This window comes from Trichogramma pretiosum, unplaced genomic scaffold, assembly GCF_000599845.2.
Source record: "Trichogramma pretiosum strain Unisexual culture from Peru unplaced genomic scaffold, Tpre_2.0 scaffold40, whole genome shotgun sequence".
Taxonomy (NCBI): Eukaryota; Metazoa; Arthropoda; class Insecta; order Hymenoptera; family Trichogrammatidae; genus Trichogramma; species Trichogramma pretiosum.
Genome location: NW_019641657.1, coordinates 984,417 through 1,005,845, shown reverse-complemented (window position 1 = coordinate 1,005,845; position 21,429 = coordinate 984,417). Strand labels below are relative to the sequence as shown.

The window sequence follows — 21,429 nt, the reverse complement described above, 5'->3', positions numbered from 1 at the left end:
CAATTAAAAGCGGTAGCTCATCAGGTAATATTATCAATCATGTTATCTCTCTTTCTCTCTCTTTCCCTGTGAAATAAGATAAATGACTGATTGGAATACACGCATTTTTTAATCGGACGCTTGATTAACTATCGTGCAAAAAAAAACTGATATCAATGGCTCTGATCGGAAGGTATAAATATTAGTCGAATAGATCGTATTGTCATCATAATTCGTGCAGCCATGAGGGTGTTAGGATTGGTCTTTATTGTTTTGGCCGCTTGCGGCATCAGCAACGCTAACGATGCCGAATACATACCCTCGGTTTTCGGGTAAGAATATCTGTCTTTACATCATACAAAAAAAAAGAATTTTTTGTTAATCATTGTAAAAATTTAAAAATAAATGTATAATTTTGCTTGCCTCTCGTAGCATGCAAGGGCTCAGACTGTTTGCCGACACCAAAGAAAAAGTCGACTTATTGGTCCGTAGCGAAGGCCAGCAGGGTCTTGACTTCTTGAAAATGCCACGCAACGAAGACGGCACGTTCGAGGTCCTCGTCGCACCCGACCGATTGTCGAGTTTCAAGAGCCTCATGAACTACAACCAAATTAGGTACGAGATTTTCGTCGACGACGTCAGCAAAGTCCTGAGGGCCCAAGACATGCAGCAGAAGATGATGCGCAGCTTCAAAGCTGGCGGCGTAAGCCCAAACAACAGGAGATTCTTGCGATACTCCGAGGTGAGTCATAATAGGGTTTTTTATTTCGAGGTGCTACTTTCCAATATCCGAGATAAACATCTTGATTTGTCACCTCTCAAAATTTTAATCGAAGTAAGCGTGCATCGAACGCTTATCTTTGATCCGGTCACGTAATTATCACCACTGCTTTTGCAATCAATGTGCAAGTTACATTATTAAAATTGTATAATATTTCTCAAGTATTACCAATTCGTAGAATGCGTGATGAAATTTACAATTAAACGATGCACTTCATGCGTCATTGTTTTGCAGATGAAAGCCTACATGGAAACTCTGGCTCAGACCCGCAGCGACATCGTGACGCTGTTTAACATGGGCAAATCCTACGAGGGCCGCGACCTCGTCGGAGTCAAGTTTTCCAAGGGTGGCCAAAACAAGTCGGCCCTCTTCATTGACGCTGGTATTCACGCTCGCGAGTGGATCGCCCCGTCGACTGCCATTTACATCATCAAACAGTTGGCCGAGGATCCAAACAGCGCCGACATTTTCGACAAGGTCGACATTTACGTTCTGCCCTCTCTGAATCCCGATGGCTACGAATTCACGCAGAAGAGCTTTGTGGTACGTCGTGTTTCGTCAATTGAACGATTGCTGCTGGTAATTTTCAAAGGCAAAGTCTGACATTAAAAAATTTTTTTTTTCAGACCCGTATGTGGAGAAAAACTCGCTCACGTTCAGGATCTGCGCGATGCGTTGGAGTAGATGCCAACAGAAACTTTGGAATGATGTGGAACAGTGAGTTTCAGTTAAACAAATTGTATGGTTACAATTGAAAAGTACAATTATTTTAAAAAAAATATATTTCAGCTATTGGAGCTTCCGATGATCCATGCAGTGACATTTATGCCGGACCAGAAGCTTTCTCTGAACCAGAAGCCAAAGCTTTGAGAGATTTTCTTGAATCTGTTCGAGGCACAATTAAAGTTTATCTAAGTTTCCACTCCTATGGACAAGTAAGTAAATTATTTTGAAATTATATTTCGCAATATAAACATAATTTTTATCAAATTAAAATTTTTTTATTGCATTACTCATATAATTATCAACTAAAGTTTAATGTGTTGCATTTAAATTTTGATCATTTACAATTAATTATAATAATTGATAAAATGAATACGTTTTATTTCAGTACTTACTTCATCCATGGGGATTCACAACTGAATTACCTAAAAATGAACCAGCTTTGGTAAGTGCTGTTATCTTTTATTTAAAGAATTTTTAAAAAACTGAATTATAATGACAATTTTTTTACAGCGTTGCGCCGCTGAAAAAGCTGAAGCTGCTTTATCCAAAGTTCGCGGAACTCGTTATACAATTGGAAGCTCGACCAATACTTTGTGTAAGTATAATCGAAACATTTAAAATGGTATCTTTGAAATCAATTACAAAATGAGTAGTAACATTTGACTGCAAAATTAATGATTTATTGATAAAAGATTAGATAATAAGTTCCCTCTTGATTTGTGCCATGTTGTCCCACTCTCGTAAACTCTAATAATTATCGGACAAAAAAAATTGTGCTTTGTTTTTTTTTATATTTTGAATTCTTGTCTAGTATCGTAATCATGATAACGTTTTATTATGATATTACAGATGCTGCTGCTGGCGGTAGCGACGATTGGGCAATGGGCAAAGCTGGTATCGATCTAGCTTACACCGTCGAATTACCTGGTGGTCAATATGGCTTTGCTCCACCACCGAGCGACATCATTCCAGTTGGAAAGGAAACTTTCGAAGCAATCAAAGTCTTCGCCAAATACGTCGAGGGAGAAATTTGTCAATAAGTCTGTTGAGTTAATAAGTAATTTATGTTAGTGTACCTTAAGCGTCATTGTAATTTTTTTATCATGACAATCCTGTGACATTGTAAAAATAATTTTTTATAAAGAAATCGCATCTAATTTATAGTGTGTTTTAAAAAGTTTTATTTTATAAATAAGTTATTTTGCATGAATACTGCATTTTTATAAAACATTCTCATGAATTAGTACTTGACATTAAATTTGTTGCTGATATGTTGAGAGGCTTATTTTGCTCAAAAAACAATAATTCACGCTCGTTTACATCCACAAACTCGTAGATTACACCTTCTCGTTTTTGCTAATTATTTTAAAACCACGCAGTACAACATTTTTTCTTTCTTTCTTCTTCCTTCTTCACTCATAGAGCGTTTTTCTTGCTGACGCGTGCCTAATTGGGGAACAAGAGACTCATTAGTCGACGGAAAGAGTGTTCCAGTGTAGTGTAAGATTTTTGAAAGTCTACAAGGGGAAAATGCATATTCTACACGACGTCATCTACGCACAGATGAAGCACTACAATAGTCACACGATCTCGTAAGTAGTTTTAAAACGAGAGAGGGTTCTTTCAGCCTGAGGATATTTACGGAGGAGGTAGATTGTCGATACATGAAGAATTGAGGGGAAGAATGTTTTAATGTTTAAATGGGTGGAAAAAGTATTAATATTATTGATAAATTTATATTTGTAAATGAAATTTATAAAAAATAATTTTCAGTTAAACCATTGTTATCCATTAACTTAAGGGAAGTCATGCACCAGTTCACTCCTCTTTGTCATTTTTGTAATATAAACCACATTTTAATTTTAATCTACATTTTCAATATGAAATTAACATCTTTGAACCCTAAAAAATGTGAAAAAAATGGCAGAAAAGTCCTTTGCATCTTAAATAGGTTATTGTCGCTATTTTAGCCTTTCGACACTGTGCGCAAGGTTCAGATCAGAGTTATTTAGGTGACCATGCCTAAAACGAATCAAAATCTTCAGAAAAGTATCTCTTATGGGCTGAGTTTTTTGGAATTTTGATTTAGACCTTCATATCAGATCTATTATTCAATATGTGCTCAAAAACATTAATAAATTTTTTTTATTTCTTGATTTTTTCACATCTGTTGGTATACAATCTTTTTTATAACTCTACTCAAAATTCCGATAAACTCAGCCCATAAAGGATACTTTTCTGAAGATTTTGATTCCTATTCGGGATGGTCACCTAAATAACTCTGATCTGAACCTTGCGCACAGTGTCGAAAGGCTAAAATAGTAAAAATAAGCTATTTAAGATGCAAAGGACAATTCTGTAAATTTTTTCAAATTTTTTAGAGATCAAAGTGTCAATTTTGTGTTGAAAATGTAGATTGACATAAAACTGTGGTTTATATTACAAAAATGACAAAGAGGAGTGAATTGGTGTATGACTACCTTTAATTAAAAAGGAAAGTAATCAAAATTCGGTATTATAGTTTCAGTTCACATCAAAATTATCATTAAACTTTTAATTATGACGTTACCAAAATTTTATTATAATTTTTCAACACACGAAAACAGATCGGAAAAAATCATAGCGTTATTAAATATGTGAAAGAAGAGTAGATCGCCTTTAATGCACGTTTCTGCTTTAATCTCACCCCTACATTGTTTCACGGGATTTACTGCAGTAAGTTTGTATCGGCAAATGTGTTGGTATGTGTGTGTGTGTGTGTGTGTGTGTGTGTGTGTGTGGAAAAAGATGAAACTCACGTACATGTAAAAAGAAAGATCAGGGATCAAACGATGACGTTACTCGTTACAAACCAAGGATCACCCGTTGTTACCGTGACTTTCATTAAAGATTATCCGCGCTTGCCGCGTCTCATCGCAGCGTCTTTTTTTTATATTGTCTAGCGTTTGCGTGTGCTTTTATTATTTTTTTCTTTCTTTTTTTCTTGTTTTGCGGACGCGCTACGGTATAAGCGCTATGATGTGTGCTTCATCGCCGTGGACTTTTTTTCAGCTTCGATAATGCTTCGCTTGCGAGTTAATGCTACAAATACACAGGTACGTGGGGCGTACTTCATTTTCTCGAGACGATTGATTATTTGCTTTATTATAACTTACTGTTTTCCTTTCTACGCTGCGTGCGAATATTGGTTTCATTGAACTTATTATTAGCTGGCTGCAGGAAATTTGTCGTAAAGAAAAGAGTTACATCAGTCATATTGATAATAAAGAATGTCGTCTCATATTTGTTGGTTACTTTGTTGATTTTATTCAGCTTTAAATGATTGATTTTCGCACTTGCTTTGAGAAATTAGAAGTCATTAAATTTAAATGAAAAAGTCAATTAAGTAAAAACTGAAATATCAAAGCACCTAGACAACTAAAATAAAAAGTATAAATAAATATTATAAAATAATAATTATAATAAAATATTAAGCGTTTTATGTAATAAAATAGAGCAAACGGTATTCATGCTTTTTTTAAATGTTCTATTTGAATCGCAACTATAAATTTACTTTTTAATAAAAACTAACTAATCGTATAATTTCAAAAGTAATAATTATCTGCAAAAAGTATGGTTAAAAACATTCACCGCTGAAAACGTAAAGCAAAAATGCATTTTAAAAGAAAAGAGAATCTACAGTGTTTTTGGGACTTCTCATCATATAAAAATACAAATTGTGATTTTATGACTATTTATTATGCAACAATTTATGTATCATTTTGAAATTTGAATGTTTATAATTATATTTTCTTCAGTATAATAATGAGTATCATTCACAAAACCATTTAAACTAAAATAATATTAATTTTACATCTTTCTTACTTCGTTATGTTGTGTAGCTCAGAACGTTTATTTCTTCAACAAACTTTGATGAAAGAATAATCAAACTTGAAATTTGAAATAATTTTTGCCATTACAATTTTAAAAATATTTAGTGTGCTATTGGAATACAGTTCTATACGTGGTTTTTCAATCCAGCAGAAATTTTATCTGGTTACATAAGTTTCCACAACGAAGAATCGTCGACAATAATTTTTAAAATACACAAATTTTTATTTTTCGAGTTTTAGTGCATATATACATGTTTCAGCTGTATGATATATAAAAGCTGTTTTGTATAGATTGTTTTTAACGTTTTCATTTAATTATATTTATGTTTTACGTGAGACCAGATTTTTTTTAGATCATTATAATACACAATTAGTTGAAATGTATCTTTATATTAAATTCCTTTCAGAGATTGCACCAGTTTTTTGTTCATTCAAGAATAAACCTATCCATGATGTTTCATAATATATTTATTTTCGATGATCTACATAATTTTTAATCGTAAAAGATTAAATATACTATTATGTGATCAAGTATTACGTTTGACTTGATTCATATTTACAAACACGCATATAGACGAACCAATTGATGAAAAAATCTTTACTACGAAAATGGCGATCTCTGCGACAAAATTATGATCATATTTTTTCCTCGAATTCTATAACTCTATTTTGATTGGCCTGTTTGTGAATTAATATTTAAAATAGTGTGAAAGCTATACAATAATATCCATATGTAATATATACATATTAGATAAATAAATTATGAATCTGATTTAATATCGAAGTAGATGGATTATTAGATAATAATTAAAGATTTATAGAGAGGGTTATCTTGTAACAAATACAAGTACTACTTTAATACAGAGTTGATACGAATAAATAGTATCAGTATAATCTACAAACATGATAAGTAAGGCGAATCGAACTTAAAATATAATTATTTTTAATATTAATTTGCAGTCGTAACGTGGATTTTACTTTTATTAACTTAAAATTATATGAAACATATTCGTACAAACATAGTGGATGTAAACGTGACAATTAATCGAATCGTTTAAATCTAACGCACATATTTAACAACAATTTTAATAACAATATATGGAATTTTTTATTTTTTCAACATAACGCTAACCACTTGAAAAAATAACAAACAAATTATTTATCACTAAGGAAAGGCCAGTTCTCTAAGTTAAAAAAAACTGGAAATTGTGAAGCGCTCTCATTACCGTTAATTCAAATCTTCCTTTTTTGTTCAATTTATCATTTAATTCCTTTTTCATGATCATCGAAGCTATTTACAGATTTATTTTCGAGTTTACTTATACTCCTCGTACATGTTAATTGATATGTTTCAAGTTTAAATAATTGGATGTTGTGATTTGAGAATCTAGTCCTTGGTTGCGATCGCTCCATTGGTCAGTGCCGTGCGCACGGCTTCGGAGTTGCTTAGCACAGTAGTCGGGCTCGCATTTAGCTCTACTGTTGATTCCTGCAAATGGATTCAATGCATTAATATATCATTGCCATTAGTAAACAGAATAAATACACAAATTCGTTTGTGTATTTAATGGTCCCTTTCTGCAAACGTATATTACTAAATAATCGTGATGAAAACATTCCATTGAAAAAAAGATTGCAGAGATACTTCATTCAATCAAATTATTTCAATCATCTAATTTGCTAATTGTTATTATACGAGAGCGAGTTGTAAAAATAAAATTCGAAGTTTTAGTACATTTTTTTATCTTATCCATCCTTCTTCACATTCGAACGAAACTTGCAAAAAAACTTGGTAAGCATATACCGAAAATAGTCCATCACTTTTAAAAGAGGATAATTAACGTTTTGTGCGCACGCGATGATCTCGTTGACGAGGACCTTTGAAAAAATCACGAAAAAAGTTCGAATAAAATCTTCTCGGAGATATTTTCATCAAAAGTAAATCTGTTAATAAATTATTGTTGATACGAGTAAAGCTTTTAAAAAATTTAAAACGAAACCGACGTTTTTTTACGAAGCTCGAAATTACACGGGTATCCATTAACGAAACAATCAGTCATGCGGCTAAATCACACGTGTCATTATTCACAAGCCTGCATACATGCAGAGACTGAAATGAATGACTTTTGTCAAATAATTACTAAAGCGTGATTTACGTAGATGGATATGGAAGATTGCGCTAAGAGATGAGCTGATTTTACATGAAAGAAATGGTATTGCTAGAGCACCGATGCTATGAACATGACCATCTGATTTAGATAGTTACATTCGTTTTTGGAAGTTTTTTAATAATATACATGCCCAAATGAAATTATTTTACTTGATAAGTATTTAAAGAGGTAAAAATTACGGGTTTTTAATTTAATAAAAAAAAAGGAGCTCCAATTTTGAGAACTAAAGCTGTAATGATGTACAGAAGAGCGTTTGCGCTTACATCCATAATACAGTCGAAAGAAACTGTTTTTTAAGAGTAGACGTTTTATATATACTCACAATGGCAATGGGACGGCGGGAAAAGCACGACTCGCTCGTGGAATTTCTATTCTCGACGAGCATGAGCACGTCGCAATCCTCGTGATCCGATCCGCCGTTCGTCTCCGATCTGATTTTAATGGGCGACAATGCGTTCTCGTTGTCGGTCGACTTGCCGCTGTCAGGCGACGGTAGTAACTCATGATGGCCGTTCAATTCGTCCTCTTCCTCGACCTCGTCCGACAGCTTATTTTCCTGTTCAGCCAAAAACACGAAAAAAAATTAGGGTCACAGATGTAAACGGTGTTTTGGTAAAGTCGAACGATTTTGTTTGTATTCTATATCTATATATATAAAGCAGAATCGACGTCTGTTTGTATTTTATGTTCTTAAAAACTACCCGTCCGATCGTTTTGAAATTTTTACCATACATTCATTATACCACTGGAAAGGTTTCTATGATCTTAGAATACGTTTTTACTTTTTGGTTCTTGAGTTTTGAATTTTTTTCGTTTTTTACCACTTCGCACTCACTCACCCGCTCCCCCGCACTCATCGCTCATCGTTCATTGGTGATATTCCACAATTATTAAAAAAGTTAATCTAGAATTCTTCAGTTTAATCGTTTAAATGGCTTTGTTTACGTTTCCCTTTTATACGTTTCGTTGTCGTACGATGAACGTTGCTTACTTCAAATCTTCTGTCATTCCTAATTGTGAATCATACCCTCAAGCACTTTTGTAAATATATTTCTTAATGTCTTTATGCAAAAAAAGTCTTAAATATTATTTCGTTTTTATAAATATTCTCCTACTCCTTACAGATTTAACGTGAGCGAAGCCACGACGGGTATCGCTAGTAGAATTATAAGGCTAATTACTAAAGAAATATTTTTTGTGTAAAAATGAAAGAAATCATAATAATCATAATTTTTAAATCACTGAAGCGTATACGACTTTAATAGAGCATAATGTCCAACTCACCCTGAGAGTTGGCGAATGCGAGGATATTTCTTTGCTATTTTGATTCTGATTTACTGAATGATGAATTTCTGGCTTTGTTCCAAGATCATAAATGTTGATCATGTGTGCCGCTTGGGCATGCACCATCAGTTCCCAAGCCGACGGAAAGGAGTCCTTGCAGAGGGCACACAACAGCGATGCCGCCGAGCTCTCTGCAAATTTGAACGACGCGATGATGATGATGGCGACGGCAATGATGAATCGCGTGATATTAATGCCGTCCGCGTGCTTTGATCGATGTAATTAAATGTATAAGTAAGCTCCTCCACGCCCTCCCTTCCCCCCGCGCATGATAACACAATGGCATTGGACAAATTTCCGAACCCGCTCGCGCGCTCGTGTTATATAATGTTTGTTTTACATTACTAATTAGTCGAATCCATATCCAACGTATGCGCGCGTAACAGGAGGGTGCATACGAATACGCATCGTCGAAATGGAAATACGGGGATTGACTATGGACGCGTATATATAAAAAATAAAAAAAATAAAAACACGTGTATCTCATCATTATATTCACTCTTGCGCAGAATGAAAATGAAAGAGCTCATTTGGGCGAATTTTTTTTATTTTATTACCATCAAATTGAGTTAACAAGTCTCGCATAATGCGCGCACGGGCTCATGCTCATGTGACTCCGGCGAGCTTGTGGACGCACTGCACAAATGAATTGCGTGCGAGAAATTTCAACAACGAGCCCGAGGACGCGAGCCCACGAGCAGAGAGTTTCTTTAGCTATCGCGCGCGAGAGAGCAAAGGGGGGCAAGAGGCTTTTTTATTTCAACTCCGACACAGAGCTTACGTGTACATTTATAGCGGCGCGGGGCCGCCGCGCACATAATTTTTTGTCCCGCGTGCTCCTACATACGTAATAAGTATGTGTATACGGTACATGTGTACACTTACTAGGAGTGGCACCGTTGAACGTGTGGCATTTGCAGGTGAACCGCAGCTTGCAGTAATCCCGCTTGTGCTCGAGCAGCTCTCCGAGATCCGTGAACAATTCTCGGCAGTTGCCGCAAATTAGTATGTCCGGATTGCCTGCGTCGAAAGGAAACAGAGAGGAAGAAAAAAATATGTTGAAATAAAACGACAAGAAAGAGAGAGAGAGAGAGAGAGAGAGAGAAAGGAAGAGTGAGTGAAAAGAATACGCCTGAGCTAGCCGGCGTATACATATAGTTAAAGCCAATGAGAGGAGCTTTTTTCGAGCTCTTGCTAGCATTTTTGACTGGCTTGTTAGCGCGAAAAGCCATGTAAACGCGGACGCTCTTTTGCTTCGTTGCCCTCGCAGTTTCGCACAGACCGTCGAAAAATTACGGGGCTGCCGCACGAGCGTGTGCATAGCGGTGGTATAGCTGCTGCTGCTGCAGAGACGTCGGTGGTCGATTTAGCTTTAGTAGTTCTCCTCGACTTCGTTTTTTTTTATTCTAACCAGCTCATTTGTCTATTCGCGCTTTATAGTTATCTTTTTACTGCGCCTGGGTTATACACGATCGGCACGACGTTAAGCACTACTAATGCGGTCGTCGTTGTCGTCGTTGTCGTCGTCGTCACCAACGCACACCAACACGGTATTAGGAAGCATTTTTTTATACGTTAGATAGATTAAATTTACCTAAGCTACGCAAGCCGAACGAGATGTAACGTATATTACACTCGTTATGTGCAATTCAGGAAATAGAAACAAAGTAGCGCGACTCGCTCTGCAGTCAGACGTGACGACGTATTATATATTATATATATGATATGATAAACTTTGCGCTTGTCACAATTGAAATTAATTAAAACCGGCGCGTAAGCGTCACTCTTATACATCTGAATATAATATATGGCATATTATATACGTATATACCATCAGCCCAATGTACAAAGGTGATAAGGTGTTGCGGCGTACGTTACGACGAAACTCACTATAAACTTTTAATTGGCCGAGATCCTGCACAGCGATATTCGTCACTTTGGCTTGTTTCGTCTGCTGCTGCTGTTGCTGCTGCTGTTGTTGTTGCTGCTGCTGCTGTTGCTGTTGTTGTTGCTGTTGCTGTTGCTGCTGCTGCTGTTGAGATCGAACTGATTGTTGCATGAGTCGTGGTCTTTTCAGGGGTGGTGCCAAACGCGGCGGAAAAGCCATTGATGCACAGTAACTACAAAGAATAATATACGATAAGAGTAGAAAATTATTTAAATAATGTCAGTTCAAATCGAATCATTACTCTGTATTATCAAAAAATTGAAATGAATCTCGAGGAAAAGTACGCACTCATCTTTTTATCATAATTTTCATACATTAATCAACGCTGTTTTTCTTTGTTTTCAATGCTAATTAAAATTTATTTATGTAAATGACAATTTTCACATAACTATGTAATTGTGGTTTTATAATTATTATTGCATTAGCCCATCAAGACATTTTTTAGTAGCGCGACTTCCACTAACTAGTTAAAGTTTAATCAGACACTATAATTTTATTACAACACCTCCAAAATAAAAGTTTTGAATATTGTGGAGTATGCTCGAAAAAAATTGCATTTAAAATTTTTTTATTTTTCAACGGAATTATGCAAGATTAAAATGAGTTTTTCCACCTACAGTATAAAATGACATTATAAAAAAATTGTTTTACATTTTTAAAATGTAAAAGTAGAAACAAATGATAATTATCATCATTTTATGTACGTGAAAAATCCAGCTGTAGAAAAAAACCGTTGTCACACAGCAACGTGAAAAAGCTGCTCCTAAGGATAAAGCAAGACGAGAATAACGTTATATATACACGGCGCACGAGAAAATCACAGAAAAGTCTGAGACGAAGTCAATGTGAAAAAGTCGATTTCACCCTTTTTTGCTCTCTAAGCAAAGGTCGCTCGCGTGCTTACTAGAGGAGTGCTATGCGGCAAGAAGGAAGGAAGGAAAGAACAAAAGCAGAAAAATGTATCGAGGAGGAGAGGGAGCTAGTCGCACTGATTTAAGGGGGCTAAGCACCTGATTCATTGGGGTCATATAATTGTCTTTTACAGTGTGTCAATGACACAAACACACGCTCGAGGTTCAATGGTTCGATCGATTGTTTGATTTATTTTTATAAAGTGGTGCTATATAACATACGTTATTATTATCTTCATGATTATTTTGGCGTTAGGTGTTTAACGTTTTTTGAGTATCGAAATTCATCAACTGTACGTACATGTAATTTTGCAAATAGCGTGAAAGCACTCGCATGAAAAATAGGAAAACTTTGAATTTGCCCTATACGCTTCATAATGGCAATGGCCTGCAATGCGCGATACAGTACGGATGAACACTCCATAAGCGCGCATTTGAACGGACAAGTAAAAAATGCCTGTTCATGGGACGGGCATCTTTCACGATTCACTGAATGCATCTCTCTTTGCGTTACGCACCGATATGTATAGCTTTGCAGCGGCCAATATATATCTGTACACGCACACGTGTGGAAATATACACACACACACGTACCATAAAAGCGTATTAATCTTTGCACGCGCAGTAAAAATCGAGTAAAAAGGGTGTGTGCATGGGATAGAGGAACGCGCGCGCGCGCATGCAACGAACGTGCTTCACTATTCATGCAGGATTAAACTCGGATATATATATACCGTTGGCGAGCTCTTTTTCTTTCCTATCTGGAGTTAGCGAGACTTTTTTTTGTTTTTGTCTCTCCGATCTATGCATATATCGAGCCTTACGCTACGTTTGACGTCGCTTCGCTTAGGGTATTATAAGCTCGCGCGTACGCCTGCGCTTCATTTGCATATTCAGTGCGAGTGATATATATTTAATTAGGTTCCATGCATAAGCAATTTCTTCTGAATCAGATAGTATTCAAAAATTAATGGGAGTATATCTTTTTTTTCAACGAAAAACACGAAAAATCAAGTTAACCGACGAAAAACAAAAAATAACGAAATTCACTTGATCGATCGCGACTGTCATTTTTCATTCTATAATGACGAAACATGCAAACGCGTTCAAAGACAGCAGAGTTCGGCACGCGCGATAGCGTATCGGCGAGAAAAATGAAACAGCAAGAAAATAGAGGGAACGTAAAAAAAGACAGTGAATTTTGAAACGCATATATCATCAGTCAACCTAACTTTGTCAATCGATGTTTGCACGGATTTTACGCATTCACGTATAGACAGATTGAAAGTAAACGTTTTTGTGGAAAACTATGATAACAAAATCGGTGCGTTGTGTGTTTATTTAGCGAATCAAACGACGAGTAAATATGAATAAAATCGTTGACAAAATATCCTAGGCCGAAAAAATGTTTTAAAGAATACGCAAGGAAAAACGACAGTACCGAGGAAAACATGTAATTGTTTGAAAAATATTACAAAAAATAATTGGAAATAAGGCTGCCATGCTGCAAAGGGCTGTAAGGGAAGACTACAAGGGATGTACATAGCAGTCTAATTATTGGTTATCAGTGTGTGCTTGTGCTGTGCATGTATTTGTGCGAGCCTGCCGCGCGCTACAATCAACCGTCAGGATATATTCGTACAAAGTAATTGCCACCGCCGACACCTACGATTATCACGTTTGTTGTTTTGCTACAGCAGAGCCACCGCCGCGTTGTAACACGCACAGTAGTGTAACACGACGCAAATAATGAACACCAAGAACTACAAAGTCGAAACTCTAGAGAACGATCTATTATCTGTCTCGCGACCAAATAATGGATGGTAAAAAAAAGGAAAAGAGTTGTGTCAATAAAAATATCTGAAAATGCTGTATCGTAGAGCAACTTAAAAGGAAACGTCTGGCGTCGATAAACGAATCGATCGATTCATTATGTAAATGTATTTCGGTCGGTCGAGCGAGAAGAAATTCGCAGACAGACAAAAACAAAATGTTTATATATCGAGCAAAAACAGAGTTTCTCTCTAAAAAAAGTCCTTTTTGTGTAAAAAGGACGAACAAACGCATATGGACGCTCGCGCTATATGATATGTACCGAATCGCCAGCGAACCATGCTGTTGCCAAAGGGGAAAAAATCGATTATTTAGCGATTATCCATTGGTGTTTCGCTTTAAATTTGAGATTGAAGAGTACGGGTACGACTCTTAACGTTTCATTTTCTGTATACGCTACCACCCCCTTACGCTAAAAATCGAGAAAAATCAAAACGTAATATATACCGTGCGCGAGCATAAATAAATAATCCTCGAAGGTTTTCAACGCGCGTGGAACTATGAAAAAGCTCGTGTGGCTAATATCAATGTTTTTGAAAAACTTGAGGTAAATTTTTCATCTCGCGATATTGCCACCCGCACGAGAAATTTTTTAATTAAAAAACCGACCGTTATGTGCTTTTCGGTAATTCAATCTCTTGAAGGACATTTTTTGGGTGGGAAATATTTTCGACGCGATTAATTGCATAACAGCCAGCGTAACACAGGTTATATATATTAAAAATGCTAGAACAGAAAAAATGTAACAAGGATGAACGAGTAGCCTCCACTTTTCATGCTTTCGACGAAGATTGCCAGAAAAAGAGAGAGAGAGAGAGAAAGCGCGTCGCGAAAAATATAACGCTTATAGCGCTTACAGGGGCCCTCGTCGACAAAAAAAGGAGATTGCCATAGCGTTGCTCGCTTTCATAAGGCTTATAAAACAATAATACTTTTAGAAAGTGGGGAGAAATGAAAAGTGCAATAGTAGCTACATATTGTGTAACGCTCTCACAACGCACGAGAGTGAGCGAGGTATTTTCTGATTTGTCGACGTCGCCCTGTATGCGCGTGCGTCAACGATTGTCTCGAAATTAAAATTCGTTAAATTTCGCGAGAGATCTGTTGATAAAATGAGAGCAAGTTTACTTATGTGTGGCTTTTGATTGGCGCGCAAGATTCAACTGATTCACGAGTATCAGTAAAAAAATTTTCAAAATAAACGGATTTTTATTGAATATTATTCCAATTTTTAGACATATTTCGGTGTACAAACATTTCTTTCATTTTTATGAGGTTTACACACACTACATAATGAATCCTAATTGAGTACACTTTTTTACACTCATTGCAAATGTACCAAATACGCAATTCTGTCTGCCATTTTAGGTACTTTCCAGCGTGCAAATCTCCGTCTCTTTTCTATGGAACAAAGCTTTATTTCATAGTTACGTATGTAGAGCCTGTATATAACCCGGCTATATTTATATACAATAAACGTAGCGCCAAAGCTTGGCTCGTCGTATATTAAAGGACGTCATATACGCGCATACGAACGTGTGTGTGTTCTATATACGTATATAGTTGTGCAAGCGATCGATCATAAAGCCAATTAAAGTGAGAGAATTACATATTTGCGCACGTGCGCGTTCGGCATAACGTTTTAATCTGCCCCCTTTAAGCGTGCACGCCGGTGAATAAATAAGATCAAAAATAATTAGCAAGAGGTGCGCGTGGTGCAGTTATTGCGATATTAACGCGGCGAATAATGCAACGGGTCTATTTATAGAATGTATTCATAGTCGCGAGAGATGATGCAGCGAGATCGCCCCGAGACTTAGCGCGCGCCAATTCCTATAATGAGTATATTAATCTTGGGTTTGGAACGATCAGCCACGTCGGGGGCTAAGAAATCATGATGCCATTCTCTCAAAAGATTAAAAATCGATAACAATAATCATCTTCGTTTTAAACTCCACCGCGCGGATATATAAACAGGATAATTGTTTGAGTCGTTATCGATGTCCGCACTCTTTGCCATTTAAACTCGGTGAGGCTAATGCCACGCTTTGAGGCATATTAATGCTTGCCAAGCAAGTATATTCTATTGTTGCATAAATGCTCGCAGACGAAGGATTAACCTTCTGCCTTACATCGACGAAAGGAATAATCGTCTGCGATAACCGTCGGTAATATATAAATGACTAAATAATTCCCAGAGGCTCTCCAGGGATAAAGCTTTGTTGTTGAAACATCCTTTGAAGGGCTTACTTGCGCGTCTGGTAATAGCGCGAGTAGCTTTGTGTGAGTAAATGTCCTCATGGATAGCATAATTCATAATGCTTGATTCTTATATTTAAAATATTTCACCTCGTTTAATTTATATAATATTTTTATGTGCAATAGTTTAGTTCAACATAATGTGATTTGTATTAGAATTGGAATAAGAAGTTTTATCCAATAGATGAACATCTTTTTCCTTGTCATATTAGAAATCCTATTAAGAGCTATATGTTAACGTCAGAGATTGTGTTTGTCTAACAAGATTTGCCTTGCATATCTACAGTTGCATGCATTCATACGTGTGTTTCTCGTGAATTAGGTCATATTTTTTAAGTACTCGCTATTATTTGACTTATTAAATTTAAAGTAGATTGAAAATATTTTAAATAATTCGTAAAAAATTAATTCTTTTGAAATATTCAATATTTCTCTTGAATAAGGTTTCATTTGGTTATCGTAATTTAAGATTACATTATTTTCATAATTGAAATTTTTGGTGCAAATATAAATTAAATGTGATTTTCTAATAACAATAACATGTAAAAATAGGAACCAATTGAAAGTTGACACTTTTTTCCATATCAGTCAAAATCGTAATTGCCGAAGTTATCAACAATTTGATACTAGTTTTAGCGAATCACCAATACACGATAATTTTTAGTGCAAATATACAGGGCAAAATTTCCATCATCCTATTGCATCAAAGCCTATAATTCATAGAAGTTTTAATCATTAGCTACACTACTCGAGGTTATATTGTACGTCTGCACAGTCAAAATACATGCATGCGCAACCCGGCCATCTATATACGCGCATTTATAGGCGCAGCTCGAGAGGATCGAGTTTCACAGCACCCACACGTACGCGTACATAGACGGCAGCGCAGATTCCCACGAGAAGACAACCGAGAAGCGTTTTCCAGAGACGACATACACACGCACACACACACAGTGACGTCGACGACGCGTGCACAGACGTCAGTCAAAATTAAAGGGCAACCGGAGAGGCATGAAGTTTGCAGTCCACAGAGACACATTGGCTAAGTGTGACTCTCACCAGCTTTTACTATAGCTTCTCTCTGATTATTTTGCGGCGACGCCTAGATGCACAGGCACATATTCATCTCGGCTTTAAAAGCTCTATAATATAATGCAAAAGTCTTCTGAAAAGTATTCATTCGATTCAACTCGTACGAATTTTCCCGAAATCGCCTCCAGACTGCAGCGCGGCGCAAAAAAAAAGAGCGTGGAAATTTCAAGAGTGTCCGAAACGAAATAAATGTTGGTACAGCTCGGCACGTAAAATTAACTCGAGCACGAGCTAAATTGTACAGAAATATAAAATTAGTGGTTAAATGTGCGCGAGCGCTACTTCTGAGCGTGGCCTCATGGGTTATTAATCAAAAGTGCGTTAGAAAGCTAGCTCGTGTGATGATAATAACTATCCTCTCTCTCATGGCTCGAATGTATATGCATGAATATTAAGCTTTGCATAAAAGTGGGATGAAATTCATGAAAATGGCAGGCAACCTTTTAAATATAGTTTCGAACAATTTTTCATGCCTTTTTGTCGGGGCGAGAGCTATCAGTGACGCGCGAGCGTGAAGCTTGCACCGTGCAGCGTCGCTCGAGCGTTCATCCAACCCTATAACAGGATAAATAAAAATTCAGATTATAATTCAGATTTTTCGCGCTTTGGTAACTGGATGCGAGTCCGATCCGACGACAATAATTCATCGACAGAATAAATTTATCAAAATGTAGGAGGAAACGACCAGCGTGTTACACAAAACAATGTTAAATGTAACGTTTGAACGAGAGTCTTGACGTTTAACTCTATCGATAATTTTGCTGCACGCCGAAGTCTCGTAACTCATGTCCTTACACTGTCACTGCTGCTGCTGCTGCTGCTGCTCCGGGTTATGCTAATCGACGCTCTGATATTGTGTCCGTGTGTGCATGTGTGTAGGAGCCGTGTAGCGTGTTTATATATAGACCAGTGGGATGTCCAGGTCGGATTGATGATGTCTTGGGAAGTGTGACCGACGGATGTCTCTGATTAACGGTCGATATGCTTCGTTATACCCGGCCAGGTATATATGTACAGACGTATAACATGGATCGACGCTTGATTGCATGCTTGCTTGATCCCTTCCCGTAGCGTCAGAGTTACAAGGCTCCTGCATATAGCCCCGTCAGTTGATGTAACGTTGATAAAATAATCACGTGCACGATAATGTGAACGGCACTGAAAATGTTCTTAAATATGCTTTAAATGTTTAATTGCAGCGAATGTTTCGGATGTTATAGTTTGATGTACACGATTCCAATTCGGGTTTGAATAAGATCAGATTTCTGATTGTTGTGGGCTGGTTATGTATAAAATTTCAAAAATGACGAGACACAATGGAGAAAAATGTGACCCAAGCATTGTCAGCTACACTATGTTCATTTGACTAATAGTAGCAGTCATTTTTTTACTTTCACTTTTAGATATGTATGGCTGATTGACTCCGCCCACAACTACGCATCATTTGAAGTGATGATATTTTCTAACGAAACTAGATCACTACTTCTCTATGTATGTTTGCCTGATAAAACGACTTTGAAAAAATCTCGACAATTCTCTTTTTTTTTACTTTTGACTTTCACTTTTAAAATTGATGATTGACTAGGCAAAAAAACCATTTCTTAACCGTCAGTAACCCATAAATTGATCAACTCTTCTCAAATTATGTTTTCCCAATCAATGTCATCTAACAAAATAAACTAAAACGACTCATCTTTATTTTTTGCATTAAATTTTGTTTCAATTTTGGGAAGTCCATTATAAACAACAATGAATGAAATTGAGCGTTTTCGGCTTCATTCTTTCATCAATAAAACAAATTTGCATCTCCCACTCTACGATGTACCTGAAAGAGTTTTAACTTGGCTCCGTTAGTGCTCAAGACTTCGAGTTAATATTTTTCCAAATACCTGCTTCCAAGTTATGTTCACCTAATAAGATGGCCTTGAAGAAACCACAATCAAGTCATTAATTATGTCATCACTATAATAAACTACTTCCAGTTTTGAGGCGAAGAATTTTAATAATCTTTAATTATTTATTTTAACAATGAAGTAATAATCCGGATTAAGCCCCATCAACCATTTTATATAATTATTGACTAATGGGTATAGACATTTTCTACTTTCTCTTTTTCTGGTGACTAATTGACTCCGCCCACAATTGCGACTCTTTTTGAAGAGATGATATTTTTCTAACGAAACTAGTTTACGACTCTCGAGCTGTGTTCAAAATTCATTTTTGAGCGACAATATGAAATTTCTACCAATACATTGGCTAAGAGCTTCGTTTTGAAAATGTGATTATTCCTACTTTAATTTTTAAATATTAGTAAAATAAGACATTGTCTCATTTCAAAGTGCATAAATTAGTCAGCAATTTCTTTATTTCTATCAAAAAAGGGTATTTAGACATTGTAAGGAAGATCCATGAACTTTTCGGGGATAAAAGTCCGGATCAAACTTAATTCAATTTTGAATAATGTTTCCTTTCTATATTTGCAAGCTCTAAAGTTCTCAGATTCTTTTAGAATTTTTTTTTTAAATTTGAACAATTTCTAGTGAAAAAGCACTCAAATACACGAAAAAATTACTTTATCTCTACAAAAAAAATACTTTTCATTGTAAATTAAGGCACAGAGTTGTGTATCTTGTAAGATTGTTTCAGCTGCGTACTTTTTATTTTTATATCATTGAGTCCGAGGAGTTGGCTAAGATTTTCTCGCACGCTTTGATACAACCCTAGTTCAAACTCGTTTTCAATCTTATCACAGATGTTTTTAACGTATAGTTACAAAAATTTAACAAAATTCTCTTCATGTTCAATCTTTATAAAGAAACACAAACTGCAATATTCGCGTTTAAAATATGCGTTAAACATACATGAAGTAGGATACAACATGCAGCCGGGCATTGTACGCGCGTGGAGCGATCCTCGAAAAGTTAATTTAGGACCACTTGAATATTCCGTTTACATACGAGCTCGGTAAAACGGGAGGCCAGTGGTACGAACGAAGAGAGAAACGCGGGTTTTACCTGACGAATTGACTCAGGGGAAGAAGAATGAGAGAGAGAAAATGTATTTTATGCATGCGACATTCGCGTTATACCCCATACACCTGAAATTATGCTTGCATACGTGATGCAATGACACCGTGGAAGTGAATGAAAGTAAACTTTAGCCCGCAGATATTAACTAATAGCTCTGTCAGGTGTAATGTTAATTATTATTTTTGTAAATTTTGGATTCTAGTCTGTAATAAGAGTACATGCGCTCGCTCAATGTCAAGCATGAATTATAAATGATCGCTTAAAATTGCTAATATAATTTTGCTTAAATTCACCTTTTAATTTAGACGATTTACAAGTCAAGCACATCAATTGATCAATTATATTCATCGAAAAATTTAATATATGAATGATAAATTAACTAGAATAGTTAGTTTAGAAAAACATTTCAAGCAAGTTCATGGTGAAACGACTAATTATTTGGCTATTTCAGTCTCGAGTATAAAAGCTTCTGGCCGTGTGTCGCAGAGTGAAAACTCGGCTTGATAAACTTTTCAAATGCATAAAAATTATCTCTTTCATACATCTTCGAGGCACTTGTATTCGCAAAACATTTCCGCGCGAGGCGAATTAAAAACCTTTTGAAACCTTTTCCCAGCCTTTCGTAGCTATGCAAATCGTACAAATAAACCACGCGAAGAAGCAAAAAAAATTTCTTCAGTTTCTTGGACAAGGTAGAGGAGTGTATGCATAACCGAGAAACAAAGAGGTAAATATGATATAAAAAGGAGCAAAGATATACCCATACGTAGCTCATGAATATCAATAAATAAAGAGGATAGCATACAAACATAACACTCACGAGAACAAAAAAGAGACTGAAGAAGTACCGAGGAACATAAGGGCAAAATAATATAATAAATTGAAAAAACCATACAAAAGACAACGAACCGAGAACGTACAAAAAAACAGCACGAGGGAAAGGAGAAGAGTTTGGCGCGGAGAAAAAGTCGTGCGCACACAAATCCGAGGATAATTTAGTATGTACACATACGTACACGCAATACTCCTCCTTTATCTATAGCAGCAGGCGCATTAGTAGTAGCCCGGCGCGAGCTTTATAGTATATGTGCGCTCAGCACAGGGCAGTAATGCCTTCTTTTGCTTTAATTGTCGCAATTCAAGAGAAGACTGCGTGACCAGCCTGGGTAACCTCTTTCTCTCTCTCGCTCCGCGTGACATTGCAGAAGCTATCCACACACGCACACATATACGAGAGAGAAAACGAAATTGGCCTCGACAAATAGAAAGCAAAAAAGGAGCGAATGGGTGAGAAAAAAACTACCGGGATGAAGCAGAGGATAAGTATTTTTCATGAACCTATAGTATCGTTGCATCGACACAAAGTTCGTTGGTTTATATCCGAATCGACACAGTTTTTCTTACTAATATCGAAAAATTACTCGAATAGATAATCCAAGTGGAACTCTATAAATAATACAAAGTGGTGGTACGGCGTGGCAAGA

At 36.3% G+C, this 21,429-nt stretch overlaps 2 protein-coding genes across 2 annotated transcripts in view; one reads left to right on the top strand and one right to left on the bottom strand.

The window, feature by feature from the left end:
• Window positions 1-222: 222 nt before the first annotated feature.
• LOC106657432 (carboxypeptidase B-like) lies at window positions 223-2,643 on the top strand. The gene is made up of 8 exons (XM_023460152.1): window positions 223-311; window positions 412-721; window positions 995-1,303; window positions 1,387-1,477; window positions 1,550-1,695; window positions 1,872-1,928; window positions 1,997-2,081; window positions 2,336-2,643. Exons 1-8 carry the CDS (start codon window positions 223-225, stop codon window positions 2,524-2,526), a joined length of 1,278 nt encoding a protein of 425 aa, XP_023315920.1. The 3' UTR covers window positions 2,527-2,643.
• Window positions 2,644-5,222: 2,579 nt separating this feature from the next.
• Window positions 5,223-21,429, bottom strand: part of LOC106657505 (probable basic-leucine zipper transcription factor O) — a 38,356-nt gene continuing 22,149 nt past the window's right edge. Inside the window, exons 4-8 of the mRNA XM_023460159.1 lie at window positions 10,764-10,993; window positions 9,759-9,893; window positions 8,814-9,004; window positions 7,852-8,085; window positions 5,223-6,847 (exon numbers count right to left, since the gene is read on the bottom strand). Of these exons, the coding sequence (XP_023315927.1) occupies window positions 6,746-6,847; window positions 7,852-8,085; window positions 8,814-9,004; window positions 9,759-9,893; window positions 10,764-10,993 (892 nt within the window). The 3' untranslated portion in view covers window positions 5,223-6,745. The remainder of the gene's footprint in view (window positions 6,848-7,851; window positions 8,086-8,813; window positions 9,005-9,758; window positions 9,894-10,763; window positions 10,994-21,429) is intronic.

Coding starts and splice junctions, on each gene's coding strand:
- LOC106657432 (XM_023460152.1), top strand. CDS start 223: ATGAGGGTGTTAGGATTGGTCTTTATTGTTTTGGCCGCTTGCGGCATC. Junction 312..411: donor TACATACCCTCGGTTTTCGG/GTAAGAATATCT, acceptor TGCCTCTCGTAG/CATGCAAGGGCTCAGACTGT. Junction 1,478..1,549: donor CTTTGGAATGATGTGGAACA/GTGAGTTTCAGT, acceptor AATATATTTCAG/CTATTGGAGCTTCCGATGAT.